General features: G+C 35.5%; 1 protein-coding gene across 1 annotated transcript; it reads right to left on the reverse strand.

Annotated features, from left to right (window-relative positions):
* Window positions 1-511: 511 nt before the first annotated feature.
* On the reverse strand, window positions 512-19,696 carry LOC133175110 (exosome RNA helicase MTR4-like). Its single transcript, XM_061310242.1, has 25 exons — window positions 19,501-19,696; window positions 17,452-17,556; window positions 17,229-17,295; window positions 16,326-16,501; window positions 14,518-14,692; window positions 14,072-14,162; window positions 13,606-13,730; window positions 13,050-13,148; window positions 12,759-12,861; window positions 12,103-12,317; window positions 11,154-11,264; window positions 10,875-10,976; window positions 10,602-10,727; window positions 10,366-10,516; window positions 9,324-9,496; window positions 7,414-7,485; window positions 7,094-7,219; window positions 6,684-6,794; window positions 6,005-6,097; window positions 5,646-5,741; window positions 4,406-4,569; window positions 2,381-2,546; window positions 1,581-1,743; window positions 1,364-1,468; window positions 512-1,190 (listed from the first exon to the last, which is right to left on the reverse strand). The coding sequence occupies exons 1-25, from the start codon at window positions 19,608-19,610 to the stop codon at window positions 1,138-1,140; spliced, it is 3,078 nt and encodes a 1,025-aa protein (XP_061166226.1). The 5' UTR covers window positions 19,611-19,696; the 3' UTR covers window positions 512-1,137.
* Between the last annotated feature and the right edge of the window lie 86 nt (window positions 19,697-19,782).

Genomic DNA, 19,782 nt, shown 5'->3' on the forward strand with positions numbered 1-19,782 from the left:
GGAATCACTTGTATGTCTGTTGTATAAGATGTCAAGTCTGAGGATAATGGATTCAAAACCAGCCAGGATTTGTATCAAAACAAAGTACAGTTGAACTTCAAACACAGATATCTCGAATACCATGGATATGTCAAAGTGATCAAGAAGTCCTAACCACGTATTTCTTAAGTATTTAATCAATCCTCCATATCTTGAACCCTGGGATATCTTTAAGTTTTTTCTTGGTCCCATCGAGCTCGAGATAACAAGGTTTGACTGTACTACCCTTCTATGCAGTGCTTCTTATCTACATGTATAAGTATCAGTCAGCTAAAATCCCAGAACTAATAACACATGTATGTACTACAATTCACTGAAATCACCACTAGTCAAACTTGTAAGAAAGTTAATATGTTATTATTGATGGGACACAAGTTCACACAACCCTTATTTAAATAAACATTTTTTTCTATCCACCAATGGGAGTGTTACTGCTGAAGTGTCCATAAAAAATAACTCAGATACAGGGTAATTACTATTACATGTATGTATTTATAATACATGAACAAATGGTCATTTATAACAAATATAATTTACACAACTTCCTGCCTTGCGGCTTACGTAAAACAAATCTAACAATGTTCACATCCGTGTTAAGCCCCACAAACAAGATGCCACATAATCCCACAGGTAAAATCAGAAATTGTTAATGAATGTAGATCTACTATAAATTTGGAATAAACTGAAAGAAAAGTTACACTTAAATTTGTACTGTTATTTTTTTTAGTTTCATATATTTTTCTAAACTTGTACCAATCTGACACTGTATTGACGTAAAATATTCCATAGAAACAATTTTGTATCTTGATATAGTCTTTCTTATTGAAATCTGACAACACTGTAGAAGGGAAGCATTTCTTTGACCAGTAGAGCTAAAAATAGTCTTCTGAATCACTGTTTTTCATAGAGGGGTCAATAATGGTTTACATCACGCCTTCCGTGTGTCATTTATTGGGTTGCAGACTAGAGGTGTAGTTTGGACCAGTTTTAGTTCCTCTTAGTGTGTGCCTTAGTACTGTGATGAACTTAAGCACTTCAAGTCTACTTGACAGGTTTCAGCACCTCTCAGTACTTTTAGTACTATGATGTTAATGAGCACTACAAATATAAACTGGCGGCAAACACGATGTCTCTCTTGATACTCCTGATCCCTGTACAGAGAAAAGTAAGAAAATAATATAATGTTCTGAATTTAACAATGCTACAAATCTTAATTTTCATCTGTATTTTTAGCTAAACCTTTCCTAATGAAATATGATGCTGAATTGACCACAGAATTAATTCTTCTAAATTGTAATATATTTGCAATTGCTATAAATGCTACCTTCAGCAAATTTGTTTTCAAGCTCTGCATTTCCAATAGCTTTAGCTGCCTGCATCAATTGTCGAAGCGTCTCCTCCAAACGCCTCATACAACGGATAATACTGCCTGGGATTCAAAAAATATTTTATATCTTTAACAACCGACAATATAGAAAATTTCTGGTCATACAGATGTTAATACATCCCTCCACATCTAAGATTTGAATTATGAATCTCACCTTCAAATATGTTGGTCAGTTTACAGATCTGAGCAAATGAGGCACCGTTGCACCAGGAGTTGACGACGTCCATCATGTGAGGTTTGAACTGAGTCACGTATTCCTCTTCATTCAGTTCTAACTTGGCTTCAATACTCACTCGGGCAATCCTCCTTGCTGTGTCCTGATAAGAGATCAAAGACATTTGGATCAAGATAAAATTTAGATTATTGAAATTGTTTTCATAAAACAAACAAGAAGTTTGTGAGCCAATGCTCACTAATACCCCCACTCTGATGTAAAAACACAAGTTCATTAATGGACAGACAGAAGGGTAAACAGGAAGTTGACATCAGATTCGTACAAAAATAAATTCCACCATATGACATGCCTAAACGAAGAGTGTGCTAAAATTTCAAGCATCTGCGATGAGTAATTGCTGAGAAAACTGCGACCAAAATTTGTTATGTATGGTACAGACGGATGCATGGATTAACAGGAAGTTGACATCGGATTCGCACAAAAATGAATCCTGTCATATTGCATGCCTAAACAAAGAGTGTGCTAAAATTTCAATCATCTGTGATGAGTAGTTGCTGAGAAAACTGTGACATATATTTGTTACAGACAGACACACAGACAAACAGATGGACACACAAGGGTAAAACAGTATACCCCCCTCTCCTCTGAAGCGGGGGTATAAAGATGCATTAATATTTGTACAATACAAACTATATCTCTCTTTAGACTTGAAAATGCTGGTAGGATGGTAAACAGCTGACCCTATACTGTTACCAGTAGAATATTAAGTTGACACTCACCTGCATGATTCTAAGTGGACCAGAAAGTTCCTCTGTAAGTTTAGGCATCTCGTTACCCGCATTTTCCTGAAACACAAAACAGGACACCAGGGCGCAGCACTGCTGATAGCTCAAGTCGTTAAACACACCATTGAATAAAAGCTCCGTCAACAGTAGCTCATCTCCACTACAAAAAGAAAATCTCACAGAAATGTATATACATGTAGCTACTGACATTTCAAAGGAACGAGATTTTTATCTTTATATCAACATTAACGGCCAATTTTTGTATTACTTTACACATATGCAGTAAAAGGATGATGTGACATACGGCCCCCGGTAAATTGACAAAAAATTAAATATCTAAATTTTACTCTAATTTCTGCATGCATTTAATCACCGATTAGTATACCCTCATAAAATACTACTTTTACTGAAAATAGAAACATGATTTGAAAGATACATGTCTTTATTTTGAGTAGGGGTACCATGTTTACATCCAATTCCCATTGAATTTTGGCCCCGCCCCACTCTTTGAAGCCCTTAAAATATACGTGCGCAAAGTAGGTACATTTTTCTCCTTTGGCTGGTCACTGTCTTTTATTGAAATCTACCTATATGTGAAAGGAGAAAAATGTACCCAACTGTGCTAACATGTTGCTTTTATAAAAATTGTAAAATCTAGCTGGCCTTTCCCATTATGAACAGATCGACGAAACTTTTTTCTGACGTAAGAATAAATTCATATGCTAATCGAGGCACTGGCAATACTTTCTTACTGACCAATCAGCTAAATGAGTTGCATAACTAGTGAGTACCACAAAAATACTACGGTCATTTTATGCTTGGAAAAAAGATTGGGTTTTTTAACCTGCTTTCCGATAAACATTTTTATGCATTTGAGTCACAGATTAGACACAGATCTACAATTTCCCAGTTCACATTTACAAACAATTGATTTACAAATATACATAGTTAAAGGTTTTGTAAAGCGTTCGGTGGGCAATTCGCTAGGCCTACATCGTATTCCCGAGAATCAGTGAATAGAAGTTTCATTCTTGACCCTAAACGGTAAACACTGCGGTTCCATGCGTATTATTATGTATAAATAGCCTAGGTTGACCATTAAAAGTTTGAAATGTAGTAGAGATATTGTGTAAGTTGACCTAAACCATGTGTCCATGATAAAAAGTAAACATATAGTAAACCAGCATGTTTTGTCGTTCTGTCATCGGATTGGACAATTGTTCTTGGTAAGCGACTATGTGTGAAATAATAACAATAGTCATACAAGGTAGATTCCTCAAACATGCATATCCCTCTATTGTACTAAAACCCGCCTATTTTCTTTTCATAAAAGAACGTATTGTCACAAACCAGGCCGAATTTTGCTGTCATAGGGTAAAAAAAACATAGATAATGCAGTAATCCTTATAATTAAAATTTGTCAGAACTATTAAAACTATTCAAAAGGCGTCGTATTTATTCACTCATGTATGAAAACTATCAAAATCGTTGTAGATTAAATATAATTCGTCGTAGAAAAAGGGGCCCCTGATAGCAGTTATGTCACATCATCCTTTGTTCATAAGGAAATTGAATATAAGGAAATCTCCATTATAAGGAAGTTACTGTAGGTTCCTTATTTTTTGCGAGTACTTATTATCGCGAAAAGGCTCTTAAATCATGAGAATAATAAAAATTCGTGAATTGACGGTTGATCAAGAGCTTTTACATGGATTTCAGCACCATAAAATTAAAAGCGAGTAATTTTATTTTGCAAGTGGTGCTTCTTGCGAAATTATGCGATAATTAATTCCTCATGTATTATTAGGAACCTACAGTATATGTGTTCCCCATTCCTAACATTAAACTTTTTTTTACATGGATATAAAGAATTTCAGTTCTAAGGAATTAAAATATCTTGACCCTAGGACTTCCTTGTAAGCAAGTTTTACTGTATATTGACAAGGAGGAATGATTATCCACAATCATTTGAACAATTTCATGACTACTACTTTGACTTAGGAAATATTTCTGCTCTACCTGCTGATTTCACAAGCTACGCGGCCTTTCAGTTCAATGACGTCCGATGCTGTACAGTAACCCAATCTCCGTAACACTCGCTTACGACATTTTAATTCGTCCATCTGTAGCAGTGATTTCTTTTTCTTGAGTTCTGTTTTTATGGCCTTTATCTCATTTCCAACCTATAACAACAGTCCATGAAAAAATTTCTAATAAAATCTGTAAATCTCTCAGAGTTTAGGAAGCATAATTGTTTCATACTGGTTAAGTTTGACCAGTGCTTTATATCACTGTGTATACCCGGTAATTAACCTGTGTAAACTTACTGTGCTGTATTACCTGTGCTTTGGTTTGATATTGCTGATATAGAATCTTCAGATTGTGCTACTGTAGATTCCTTAATTTTCGCGAGTACTTATTATCGCGAAATGACTCTTTAACGGCAAATCGCGAGAACAATAATTCGCGAGTGGACAGTTAATCGAGTGATTTTACATTGATTTCAGCACCATAAAATAAAAACGAGTAATTTTATTTCGCGAGTGGTGCTTCTCACGTAATTACGCGATAATTAATTCCTCGTGTATATTTAGGAATCTACAGTATTTTACCTGTGTTTTGGTTTGATAATGTTGATACAGAATCTTCAGATTGTGTTATATACCTGTGCTTGGGTTTGATAGTGTTGATACAGAATCTTCAGATTGTGCTGTATTACCTGTGCTTTGGTTTGATATTGTTGATACAGAATCTTCAGATTGTGCTACATTACCTGTGCTTTGGGTTGATATTGTTGATACAGAATCTTCAGATTGTGCTGTGTTACCGGTGCTTTGGTTTGATAGTGTTAATACAGAATCTTCAGATTGTGCTACATTACCTGTGCTTTGGGTTGATACTGTTTATACAGAATCTTCAGATTGTGCTACATTACCTGTGCTTTGGGTTGATATTGTTGATACAGAATCTTCAGATTGTGCTACATTACCTGTGCTTTGGGTTGATATTGTTGATACAGAATCTTCAGATTGTGCTACATTACCTGTGCTTTGGGTTGATATTGTTGATACAGAATCTTCAGATTGTGCTACATTACCTGTGCTTTGGGTTGATACTGTTTATACAGAATCTTCAGATTGTGCTATATTACCTGTGCTTTGGGTTGATACTGTTTATACAGAATCTTCAGATTGTGCTACATTACCTGTGCTTTGGGTTGATACTGTTGATACAGAATCTTCAGATTGTGCTACATTACCTGTGCTTTGGTTTGATATTGTTGATATAGATTTTTCAGATTGCCGTCTTTGTGAAGTGGATGGGAGTACATTCTTTGTTCAAAAGCTTCAATTTTCTGTAATTTATAAATGTTTTTATTCAAAACACACCTATAAAATGGTCAATTTATTCACAAAATGTATGTATATTCCAAAAAGCAGATTACATAGAGATATATAAACTAACTGCATATATATAATATAAATATCTTTTTTTCTCATTATATCAAATAATTCATCTGTTCTAATTTTAAAAAGTGAAAACAATTTATCAAGTAAATCAAAATGAGATGCAAAATTTCCATGATCATTAACACAGAGAATCTAACACAATGGTTACCCTGACGATGTCCTTGAGCCCTTTCTCTTTGATCCCCATGTCCTCTATCGGATCCAGCAGTGGCACGCCATCAGGGAACCTCTTCTCCACTTCCTGTAACAGAACAACAACAGGCATTATAGTCATTCATATTCATCCTTCACTACAGAAATTCAGTAGGGTAAGATAAAATAGGTTCCCACTCTGCTTAGAGTCACCTAATTTTGCAACTTCCATTCCTTTACTTGGGTGTGGACCTCACACACTATACATGTAATTTGAATTTGTATTTTCAACTAACTTAGTTACCCACAACATGCAAAGAGAAGTTTAAACTCTATTATATCATTGAAGATCAATATACATACATGTATCATTAGTTTTACCAAGGGCTATGTACTGAATTTGTGTAATTTTTTTAAGCCTACTGTGGTCAACTCCAGGCCTCTGAAATTATAGTTGAATACAAAGCTACATGTATTTGTATACAAACTACATAAGGATTCCTAGTCCCTGACCCATTAATTAAAATAAGTTTTTCAAAAGACTACCTATTTTCACATTTTCATGACTACATTGTTTTTGAGGGAGGCACTGTTCATTACTGAGCAGACCTGAATCCCTTTATCCCAGCATTTGCTTTGCATTAAAAATAAAACTTCCTGTTGAGTCCTCTTAATACAGTTATAACTAGACTCACCTGTATAGACTTCAGCACACTCTGTCTGTTGTCTGTAGGTCGGAGGTCACCAGGTATGTATAACCTTACTGCACTAATGGCCTGAACCAGGTGGACGAGAACAGGTACAACCTACAGAACAGAATATTACTGATACAGTTCTACTGTGTACCTATAAATAATGATTATCTTCCAGTTAGTTTAGGCAATCTCATCTACATGTATACTTGCATTTCTTCCCTCCTTGGGAACCCCATATACCCACATTTCTTCCCTCCCTCCTTGGAGACCCCACACACCTACATTTCTTCATTTCTTCCCTCCCTTCTTTGAAAACTCCAATTACCTGCAATTCTCTCTTCTCCCTCTTTTATAGACCCCACTACTTTAACCTCCCCCCCCCATGCTCTTCTTCTAGAAAACCCACCTACCTGCATTTCTCCCCTTCCTCCTTTAGGACACGGTTTAATTGCGTTCACATCTTTACTTCGAGAAGTTTCTTTTGAAAGGTTTAATAAAACCTCCACTACATATGATGATTCTGATCCTGAGGGAGTCTATAAGAAAAATAAAATAGTCTCGATTATTGGTGAAAATCAGCAAATAAGCTGGGGATTAGACTTTTGAATTTAGGTTTAAATACTGTACATGTATAGAAGACAAGAACCTGCTTTGTTCAGTATGTGGTATATCAAAGAAGCAGCATATAAGGATTTACTTTCTTTATAAAAGAGGATTTATCAGTACTTACTTTACTCTGATTTGCTTTCTTTTGGAAATTAATGACTGCTCCCCATCCAAAATCATCATTTTCATTTTTCACCTGAAGAAAAAATGGGGTAAATTTTTTTTTTTAAGAAATACCTTATCATGACAGATTCCTCTAGTCTTCATCAGTTACTTAAAAAAATTCTCAATATAAACTGCTCATATAATGTACAGTCAAACTTCATTATCTCAAATTCAACAAAAGACTGAGATTATATAGGTGTGAACTGCTACCTGTAATGGACTTTTGCAAGAAGCGTTGACTTTTACTATCGACAGCTTACTTTTACTCCAGCAAAATATACGGAAGCTCTTTTGCGATAAATTATTTAGCTTAACAGATAATAAAACGATAATAATGGACCAATTCAAAGCCAAATTTACGTTGTATAGGAATGGAACGGCAACAACCCTAACCTCACCCCCTTCCCTTCCCAACTTGAGAAACTCCTGCCAAGTTTTCCTTCCAGGATGTTTTTCTTCTTTATTTAATTCTTTTAGAAAATGAAAATAAAAGGAGATACTGTCTCTCATGAATAATTTTATTCTACCTCCAATTATCTCTTGTGTTGGTAAATAATATTAGTGCCCCTAATGCCATCACTATAGCCACTATTAATGTTTTTCTTATCTATTATCAATTCCGTACCACTGTACATAACACAGGTTTAAATGACAAAGTAAGTCGTCAACTGTTTTAAGTCAGTGCTTCTCACAAAAGTCCACTAATCAACTAGACTGTAGGAAAGGCAGGATATACTATGGCTTCTGTATGTATGACTTATTGCACAGGTGAGAATTGTTACCTGTACTATTTACCAAGTTGTAAGAACGGCAGGATATACTGGGGCTTCTGTATATAGGACCTATTATACAGGTGAGAATTGTTACCTGTACTAGACTACCAAGTTGTAAGAAGGGCAGGATATACTGGGATTCAGTATGTAGGACCCACTACACAAGTGAATTTGTTACCTGTATTAATCGACCAGGTTGTAGGAAGGGCCGGATATACTGTGGTTTCAGTATGTAGGACCTACTACACAAGTGAATTTGTTACCTGTACTAATCGACCAGGTTGTAGGAAGGGCCAGATATACTGTGGTTTCTGTTTGTAGGACCTACTACATAAAGGAATTTGTTACCTGTATTAATCGACCAGGTTGTAGGAAGGGCAGGAAATACTGTGGTTTCTGTATGTAGGACCTACTACACAAGTGAATTTGTTACCTGTATTAATCGACCTGGTTGTAGGAAGGGCCTGATATACTGTGGTTTCTGTATGTAGGACCTACTACACAAGTGAATTTGTTACCTGTATTAATCGACCAGGTTGTAGGAAGGGCAGGATATACTGTGGTTTCTGTATGTAGGACCTACTACACAAGTGAATTTGTTACCTGTACTAATCGACCAGGTTGTAGGAAGGGCCAGATATACTGTGGTTTCTGTATGTAGGACCTACTACACAAAGGAATTTGTTACCTGTACTAATCGACCAGGTTGTAGGAAGGGCCAGATATACTGTGGTTTCTGTATGTAGGACCTACTACACAAAGGAATTTGTTACCTGTATTAATCGACCAGGTTGTAGGAAGGGCCGGATATACTGAGGTTTCTGTATGTAGGACCTACTACACAAAGGAATTTGTTACCTGTATTAATCGACCAGATATACTGTGGTTTCTGTATGTAGGACCTACTACACAAGTGAATTTGTTACCTGTACTAATCGACCAGGTTGTAGGAAGGGCCGGATATACTGTGGTTTCTGTATGTAGGACCTACTACACAAGTGAATTTGTTACCTGTATTAATCGACCTGGTTGTAGGAAGGGCAGGATATACTGTGATTTCTGTTTGTAGGACCTACTACACAAGTGAATTTGTTACCTGTACTAATCGACCAGGTTGTAGGAAGGGCAGGATATACTGGGGCTTCTGTATGTAGGATCGGAGTTCCTTGCCGAGGTTGTCCAGCTGTTGTCGGATTTTGTAGTATGCGGCCACACTGTCCTCGTTTTCTACCTTTAGTTTTTTGTACTTTTCCTCAGTTTCCTTCAATTCTGTACAGAAACAATCAAAAGACTTAATTAAAGGCAAAAATGCAATATAAAATGGAAGGTCACTAACCAAGGTAAATTTCTTTGGTACTGAGTTAAGTTTTTTTTTCCCTTTTGTCCTCTAGGTCAGACCCTTGCCTGACAAAAATTTACTCACACAGACTTGACATATGTCTGGAATCAATAGAGAGTACTTATTTTCACAAAAATCTGGAATGGAGGCATAGTTCTCGAACTGATAGAGATACTTACTCTCACAGAGATCCGGAATGGCGACGTAGTTCTGGAACCGATAGTGATACTTACTCTCACAGAGATCTGGTATGGCGGCGTAGTTCTGGAATTGATATACTTACTCTCACAGAGATCTGGTATGGCGGCGTAGTTCTGGAATTGATAGAGATACTTACTCTCACAGAGATCTGGTACGGCGGCGTAGTTCTGGAATTGATAGAGATTCTTACACTCACAGAGATCTGGTATGGCGGCGTAGTTCTGGAATTGATATACTTACTCTCACAGAGATCTGGTATGGCGGCGTAGTTCTGGAATTGATATACTTACTCTCACAGAGATCTGGTATGGCGGCGTAGTTCTGGAATTGATATACTTACTCTCACAGAGATCTGGTACGGCGGCGTAGTTCTGGAATTGATATACTTACTCTCACAGAGATCTGGTATGGCGGCGTAGTTCTGGAATTGATATACTTACTCTCACAGAGATCTGGTATGGCGGCGTAGTTCTGGAATTGATATACTTACTCTCACAGAGATCTGGTATGGCGGCGTAGTTCTGGAATTGATAGAGATACTTACTCTCACAGAGATCTGGTACGGCGGCGTAGTTCTGGAATTGATAGAGATACTTACTCTCACAGAGATCCGGAATGGCGGCATAGTTCTGGAATTGATAGAATGACCTCTCTAACATGTACTCAGGATTTATCTCCTCCACTCGTAACAAGTTCAGTACCATGTTGTAGGTTAAGTGGAACGCCGAGTTCAAAGGATCAGCCTGGCCCTGTCACAAAAACATAATCATTATACAGCATTTTGTCAGAATTCTTTATAAAATATACATATGGAGGAAGGAAATCAGTTAATACCTTAACAATTTGCTTGCCAACAGAAGGACTCATCTTTTCATCGACCATCAGGATGACGATTCCTCTGTCGTCGATGCCACGCCTACCAGCTCGTCCACTCATCTGTATGTATTCTCCCGAAGTCACCTGACAAAACATAAAACAATGCTCTGACTGAAGTTACAAAATAAAATTTAATTTAATCCTTTACTTTTCATTAATCAATGTTCTGGAGCAACATAACATGAGAGCATTTTCTTTAAACTACGGTATATGTATCCTAAACTCTATTACCCATCGGAAGTCCTTGCCGTCAAACTTGCGTGCTGCTGTAAACAGTACAGTCCTCGCTGGCATGTTGAGTCCCATTGAGAATGTCTCTGTGGCAAACAAGGCCTATAGAAAATAGGAACCAGTTTCTATTAGAAAATTTTATAGTGTGTAAATTCCTTCATTTCATGTCAGTTCATAGTCAAATAAATTAAGGGAATGATTAATTTACTTCAAGATTAGAATTTTTTTCAATCTCAAAATAATAAGAAAATAAGAGTATTTCAGCACAGTATGTAGTACCTTTATAAGGCCCTCAGAAAACAGAATTTCGATGGTTTCCTTTAGCAGTGGTAACAGACCAGAGTGATGGATTCCTATTCCTTTCCTCAGTAGTGGTAAAACATTCTCAACCTACGAATAAATTCTTATTAGTTTGTCTTTAAATACTTACACAGTATAAAAAAATATTTCTTCTTGTAAAAGATACAAACACAAGACAGTAAAACAACACAGAAATATACATTTTTTTATTACCTATATTAGTTTTTTTTCACAGTTGTTTTTTAACATGTGACAGTATAACCTGTGACAGTTACATGTACATTTGTATTTTTTTTGTGGTGTTTTTTTATCCATTATACCCGTGGTAGTTTTTTTTTGTTGTGTGGTGTTTTTATCAGTTTTACAATGGTAGTTTTGTGGTGTTTTTTAATCAGTTTTACCTGTGGTACTTTTGTGGTGTTTTTTTAATCAGTTTTACTTGTGGTAGTTTTGTGGTGTTTTTTTAATCAGTTTTACCCGTGGTAGTTTTTTTGTGTCGTGTTTTTATCAGTTTTACCTGTGGTAGTTTTTTGTGGTGTTTTTTTTTTTTATCAGTTTTACTTGTGGTAGTTTTGTGGTGTTTTTTTTTATCAGTTTTACCCGTTGTAGTTTTTTGTGTGGTGTTTTTATCAGTTTTACCTGTGGTAGTTTTTTTTGTGGGTTTTTTTTTAATCAGTTTTACTTGTGGTAGTTTTGTGGTGTTTTTTATCAGTTTTACCTGTGGTAGTTTTTTGTGTTTTTTTTATCAGTTTTACCCGTGGTAGTTTTTTTGTGTGGTGTTTTTATCAGTTTTACCTGTGGTAGTTTTTACCTGGGGCTGTATTACCTGTGATAGTTTTTCTCTGCTGATTTTTATCACCTATGATGGCATAACCTTTAGTAACTTTTTTTTATCTCCTGTAACAGAACTACCTATGTTAGTTTTTACCTGTGGGAGTTTTTTATCCTCGTCTGACAGATTATCTATGGCATTGTTAAACACTTCATCCACTAAAGCTTTCTCCTCCTCAGAATTAAAGTCCAGTTTAGACATCTGCATGGCGTATGCCTCACAGTCCTTTTTGCTGAAGCTAAACACAATAACTGGAGCGAAGTTCCTCTCCATGATCATCTTTACAATCTTAAAGCAGTTGGACTCTTGAGCTGTTAATCAAATTCCCACATTTCACTGATCAATGTCAACAAGAACATTTATCTTACAAGTAATTTTGTTATTTTATCTTGACTACTGAATATTCTCAAAAAATATTAATCTCTGGGAAGAATGGAAAAGAAATACATTTCATCATCTACATGCATATTTTATCTTTATCTCATTTCCACCAACATACATGTACTCATGTCCGTAAACCTTCTCAGTATAACTCCTCAATATAAGTTTTAATTTCTTTCTTTTAAATCTTTCTTTTTCCTTTAAAACCTTTAAATCCTCCCTTGCGGCCCCTTTGATCCCCCTTGGCTGCCTCTCCTGCATCATGTAACACTGATATGGCTGTACTAACCTTTAAATCCTCCCTTGAGCCCCCTCTGGCCCCCCTTGGCCGCCTCCCCTGCATCACGTAACAATTACATGGCTTTACTAACCTTTAAATCCTCCCTTGCGGCCCCTTTGGTCCCCCTTGGCTGCCTCTCCAGCATCACGTAACACTGACATGGCTGTACTAAAGTTCTCCTCCCTGAATTCACCCTATTTACATCATAATACAAAACTTTAATTATACAAATCAGATCTCCAGAAGAAAATAGAAAATACAATACATAAAAGAGCTACTAGTATCTGCTTTCCTGATGAAAGAGATTTCAGATCTGGCATAATCCATGATAATTTCTATTAACAACTTTGAACAGCTACGAGCAATCTCTGTGGATACTTACATTTTCATCCACCACCAAATGTATTCCATCACCCCCAGAAGGGAATATGTAATGTTGTAGGGGTGTGGGCCGATAGTCTGTGTACACAACATGGCAGGGCTAAAAATAAATGACAAGAACACGTATTTAGAAAGAGTTATTGTAGTATATCTAACTATTATAGCCAGATTCCTATTTCCTCACCTTAGTAGGCTGTCTGTAGTGCATTTCTTAATTATTATAAAAAAAAATACAAATTAACACATGTATATTTCTGACGATTGTAAACAGAGAAAGTACTCATTCATGACTGTTCTAATTTAGCTCAGGTGACCAATAAATGCTTTAAACTTTACGCAAGTACAAGGAATAAACATAAATATGTACAATGGTACCTCTGCTATGCAACATTACTGAATATACATATACATAGAGTATATCACAAAAAAAATCTTTTTCTAGAATCAATCATTAAACATGAAAAATTAATGTACAAGGTAGACAACTTCAGGTCTCACATCACTGAGAATCTGAGTCTATTGTACTAATTGATCACCTGTTTGTAATAATTGATCACCTGTTTGTGGAGATGACAGATCCACTCGGCAAACTGTCGGGCGTTAGGTATGGTGGCTGACAGGAAGACGTAGTGAACATTGTCTGGGAGTAAAATAATGGTCTCCTCCCAAACCACGCCCCTCTCTACATACAATATAAATACATCATGATCAGACAATACATTCTGTCTAAATCAATAAAGACTTTGCATTCTTTAAGATTAAAAATAGGAATCAATTACAGGTAGTCTTGTCTACTCCCCACCACAGGTAGTCTTGTCTAATCCCCACCATAGGTAGTCTTGTCTACTCCCCACCACAGGTAGTCTTGTCTAATCCCCACCATAGGTAGTCTTGTCTACTCCCCACCACAGGTAGTCTTGTCTAATCCCCACCATAGGTAGTCTTGTCTACTCCCCACCACAGGTAGTCTTGTCTACTCCCCACCACAGGTAGTCTTGTCTACTCCCCACTACAATACCTTACCTTTGTCTCTCATGTAGTGAATTTCATCAAACACCACCCAGCCCACCTCCCTCATGACCTCTGACCCCCTGTACAGCATGCTCCTCAAAATCTGTCAAAATTTATTTTATAAATTTATTATTATCAACACTAAGTGACATGATATACTACACATGTACATAAACTGAGGTATTCAAAATTTAGCACAATCACTGGGTGTTGAGAGGTTGGCGTAATCATCAATTAGTGCTACACATTTCCCTGCCATATATTGTATTTATCAATGATTTATTAATGGTATTCATTAATATTGCCCACGCCAAAGCTGATAAAATATGAAGTCCACTTTTTTAAGTGTATATACAGTATATTTGACATATGATTTTTTTTTTAGCATTTTAATCATAACAGAATTCATGGAAAAGTACAAATAACCCTTGTGTTTGATAGGTATACTTAGTACTCACCTCTGTGGTCATCACCAGACAGCTGGCCGTGGGGTTAATAGTGACATCACCAGTCATCAGACCCACATCCTGAAATTCCTCATACAGTTCCCGGTATTTCTGGTTACTGAGTGCTTTAATGGGGGATGTGTAAATTACTCTCTGTTTGTCTCGCAAAGACATCGCAATGGCATAACTGTTGGTGAGATAAAACCTACATCACTCATTAACAAAGGTTTCAGTGCAATATACGTAAGTTATATAGTACTCCATGAGACATTGTTAGTGAGATTGGTTTATTAATTCCCCAATAAAATATATGTAGCTTTCATTCAGAAAGTTATGAATCACTCAACAGCATAGCTGTCACTCAACAGCATAGCTGTCACTCAATAGCATAACTGTCAGTCTACAGCAAAACTGTCAGTCAACAGCATAACTGTTAGTCAACAGCATAACTATCTGTCAACAGCATAACTATCTGTCAATAGCATAACTGTAAGTCAACAGCATAACTGTCACTCAACAGCATAACTATCAGCCAACAGCATAATTGTTAATCAACAGCATAGCTGTCTGTCAACAGCATAATTGTCAGTCAACAGCATAACTATCAGCCAACAGCAGAGCTGTCAACAGCATAAACCTCAGTCAACAGCATAACTGTCAATCAACAGAGTAGCTGTCACTAAAAAGCATAACTGTCAGCCAACAGCATAATTGTCACTCAGCAGCATTATTGTCACACAACAGCATAACTGTCAGTCAACAGCATAACTGTCAGCCAACAGCATAACTGTCTGTCAACAGCATAATTGTCACTCAACAGCATAACTGTCAGTCAACAGCATAACTGTCAGTCAACAGCATAACTTTCATTCAACAGAATAACTGTCAGTCAACAGCATAACTGTCAGTCAACAGCATAACTGTCAGTCAACAGCATAACTTTCAGTCAACAGCATAACTGTCAGCCAACAGCATAGCTGTGCGTTCAGTGGTAATTATCAGAGTCTTTTAACATTTTCCCCTATGAAAAAAACTGCCTGTTCCATAATTTTCCTAAATCTAGCCAGGCATTTTATAACCCCTAAATCTATAGCACATTCCAATGCTGAGGTAAAGATGACCATAAAATTAACATTGAATTTGCTGATCTTTGCTTTTAAAATACATCTAATGATTCTTTTCACAGTTGCTGCTCTTTATCTCTATACTGTTTATTATCTCTTTGCTGTTTATTATCTCTATACTGTTTATTATCTCTATACTCTTTATTATCTCTATACTGTTTATTATCTCTTTGCTGTTTATTATCTCTATACTGTTTATTATCTCTATACTCTTTATTATCTCTATACTGTTTATTATCTCTTTGCTGTTTATTATCTCTATACTGTTTATTATCTCTATACTCTTTATTATCTCTATACTGTTTATTATCTCTTTGCTGTTTATTATCTCTATACTGTTTATTATCTCTTTGCTGTTTATTATCTCTATACTCTTTATTATCTCTATACTCTTTATTATCTCTATACTGTTTATTATCTCTTTGCTGTTTATTATCTCTATACTGTTTATTATCTCTATACTGTTTATTATCTCTACACTGTTTATTATCTCTATACTCTTTATTATCTCTATACTCTTTATTATCTCTATACTGTTTATTATCTCTTTGCTGTTTATTATCTCTATACTGTTTATTATCTCTATACTGTTTATTATCTCTATAATCTCTATACTGTTTATTATCTCTATACGGTTTATACTCTTTGGTGCTTATACATTATGACTTTATATGCCTGTAACTATGGACTGCTTACACTGCGACAACAGTTTTCCCGGCAGATGTGTGAGCCGACACCAGGACTGACTGATTGTTCTCCAGACACAACAGAGCCTCTTTCTGGAATGGATCGAGGATGAATGGGTATTCCTTGGCTGGCTTCTCTGCCATTGGCTTTAGAGGCACAAATTCAGCCTCAGGGGGAATGGCCACCTGTTAGAAAGATAAAACTCTGTATATCCTCATACAAATAAATCCTTGAAAAATACAAAACTTGTGCTTAACAGAGAAACACCATGTACATGAATGCATTGTTATATATAGAGTAGTGTAATTGCTTTTCAAAAAATTTCTCAAAAAGGTAAAAGAAACATTACCTAATGTCAAGATCTAGTAAATGAGTGTACACAGCTTTATGATGCTAGAATCATTATGATGTCATAATTGGTTTCTACTTATCTTTTTCCTGTAGTTTACGACTCTTATAAAATTATGTAGAAAATGGAGCATTTTTTACATTATTCAATATGAAATCATATGAGAAGTAATCTTGACATCCATTTTCAATCTAATATTCATAACAGGCATTCTTCAGTTTATACTTTTTTATTGAAAATGACAATTTAAAACACATTATTTTGCTGTGTTTACTAAACAATTATGCCCTGAAATATACCTTATTTGACCCTACATATGGTAAACAAGCATCATAAAAAGAAATCTTTTTTCAACTTTGGGAAGCCTGTGGGCACACTTCATGCATTAGAATTGGACCTTAAGTGGTCAGGAAGAGTTAAAAGTCTTAGACAATTTTGTACTGTTTATAACACACTTTATATTGTGCATACTCTGACTGACCTCATGTAAGCAGGCCTCTCTAGTCTCTACTTTGTATGTATTCTATAGACATCTACAATATTGTGATTTATGTATTACTGACCTCATGTAAGCAGGCCTCTACAGTCTCCACTCTGTGGACCTGGATTCTGGACATGACCTCCGTTTTCCTGAAACAGAACCTCCCAAATTAAAATAATCTGTCATTTATCAAACTATTTCCTACAAACATGTTACTTTTTCACTTTTTAAAGTAATAATGCATATAGATGGCTCTAAAAAGAAGTAATGCAGGTTGTTTCTATCAAGGAAATATTCCTGATTACCCAGTGTCCTCTGCCCTCTGTTTTTTCGACTGATGATGTTCCTCGTCTCCATTTTCTTCTGCTGCTCGTTTGTTACTTACAATGCTCTGTAAAAGTTCCTCTGTTCTGTTAAAAAATAATAATAAAAAGAAATTGACAACATCATCATGTTTCAAATTATATCACAAAATCATTCTTTTTTGGTAACATATTTAAACACTGGTGGATACTTCTAATTTAAAATCATGTTCAAGATTGGCATGGATATTAAACTACTGGGGATTTTTTAAATGCCTATAGTTATCCCAAATCTGGAAAAATTATACTGAACCTATTTGAGCTTCGTCTATTTTTTGTTATCAACCAGTAGAGCTGAATTATATAAGTAACACTGAATCAAAAAGTTATTACTTTTTCCAGATTAAAGAATCTTATTAGAAATAAGCTTTTGGATTTTAAAGATTGATCCTGATATCAAATATTTGTATATATGCATGTAATTCATAGTAATTACTATCTATTTATAACTGCATAATATTATGGCTTTATACCATCATCTTTCAATATCTGAATGTTTAAAATGACTATGTTTGTGATTTTTATGTATGACATTTTAAGTGACACTAAATTCTCTTAACCTTTTTCATAAAATCAAATTCATGCAAACATATCTAAAGCATATCGTACCTTTGGTGAAGATATAAAACGTGGCTTATTAGAGTGAACTCCTTTGACCAACATTAACCTGGGTAAAATAATGTGACTATTTGTGCAAATTTCTTAATTTCACACAAGTTTTCTAACTGTTTAATGCATCTTCTGCACAAGTTTGCACAATGTTAGGCTGACAGTAAACAAAGGTTTTGAAATGAATATCCATCCTTGATTTTCTATAGAAATTCACAAATGTTGGCTGCATGACCCCCTACCACAGTGTATGGCTTTGCTCTTTTTGTATACATGAACTTCAGAGCTAAAAATTGTTGAATCCTCATAATGGTTTATATATCAAATGGTGATGTGAAATGAAAAAACTATGCTTTATTTTAATCTTTATTATCAAATTTTACCAGGGCCCCTAAGTGTGCTTGTTCTTTCTATTTGGGACATTCTAATATACTGCATATTTGCTCTCTTAAAAGAATATCATTTTTGTAAATGAGATATCATAGAGAAAATATTATCATGTTATGACTTTCATGCTGTTTACAATCGTTGGATATACAATTATGTATATCACTATATGATATTTGAACAAATTTTTGATGTCCTACAATGATCAGTCACAACTTTCACACTGTCAAACAGCATACATGTGATATGTACCGGCTGTACGCAAAATGTACAGTTTTTCTAGCCCATTCCTCGTGTACCGGAATATGAAAATTTGTACAGTATTTTGAATTTCTCGCTAAATGCCGCCATTTTCCTCTCATTCTCGCTCGCGAGACACTGGAAAACATCACCTGTGTTGACACTTGACCTTCTGATAATTGTGTAGTGTACACAAACCATCGCATGCGAAGGTGTGAACTGCCAATTGGGATAATTATCTTGCTATAAATTCGTATCAAATACCCCTTTAGGTAGCTTTATTTTTTAAGGGGTACTTAATTACTGTTAATGTTTCGTATACGTAACCAGAGACATATAAATATGTCTCTGATGTAACTTGATTGAATAAAATTAAGCCAACTTCTAAAGTTGATATACATGACTTAATATACGTGAATCTGACCCAGATCTTCATAGGTATAAAATATACGATGTTTATTACAATGATTACGATGGAATTTCAGAAGAATTTAAGCGATATTATTTTGTACCGTTTTTTGATAGGCAGTGTACAGTTTTTTCACCCAAATTCCAGTTTTTTTATGGCTCCTGTACAGTTTTGTGGTCTTTGACTTATCACATGTATGAAACAGTGTTCATGTAAAATTACTTACATGCATAAATACCATATTCTCATTATTATAAGGTTTATTGGATATAATAAATAAACATGTACTCCAAATTTATATAATACGAATATACTAACTCCAAACTTACGACCAGCTCATAACAAACCTTGTGGCATCAGACTTGGGAAGGCCACCCCCTTTTGATGTACTTGGCTGTTGCTTACTTTCAGCTCCGTCAAACACATTAAATAAATCGTCGTCAAAACCATCTGCCATCCCTAAATCCTTGTAGGTTTATGGTGAATTGATTCAGTATTGACTCGCATAACTCGCAGCATGTGTTTTCTTTTCTTTGGGTTTCTAATTTCGTATCTTTCGATCCCGATCAATATAAAACTTTTTTTATATCAGCATAGTTGATTGTCAAAAATCTTTTTTCACAAAAAAA

The sequence above is a fragment of the Saccostrea echinata genome, unplaced genomic scaffold (assembly GCF_033153115.1).
Source record: "Saccostrea echinata isolate AGI-Se365-2 ecotype Australia unplaced genomic scaffold, CSIRO_AGI_Sech_v1 ptg000060l, whole genome shotgun sequence".
Lineage (NCBI taxonomy): Eukaryota > Metazoa > Mollusca > Bivalvia > Ostreida > Ostreidae > Saccostrea > Saccostrea echinata.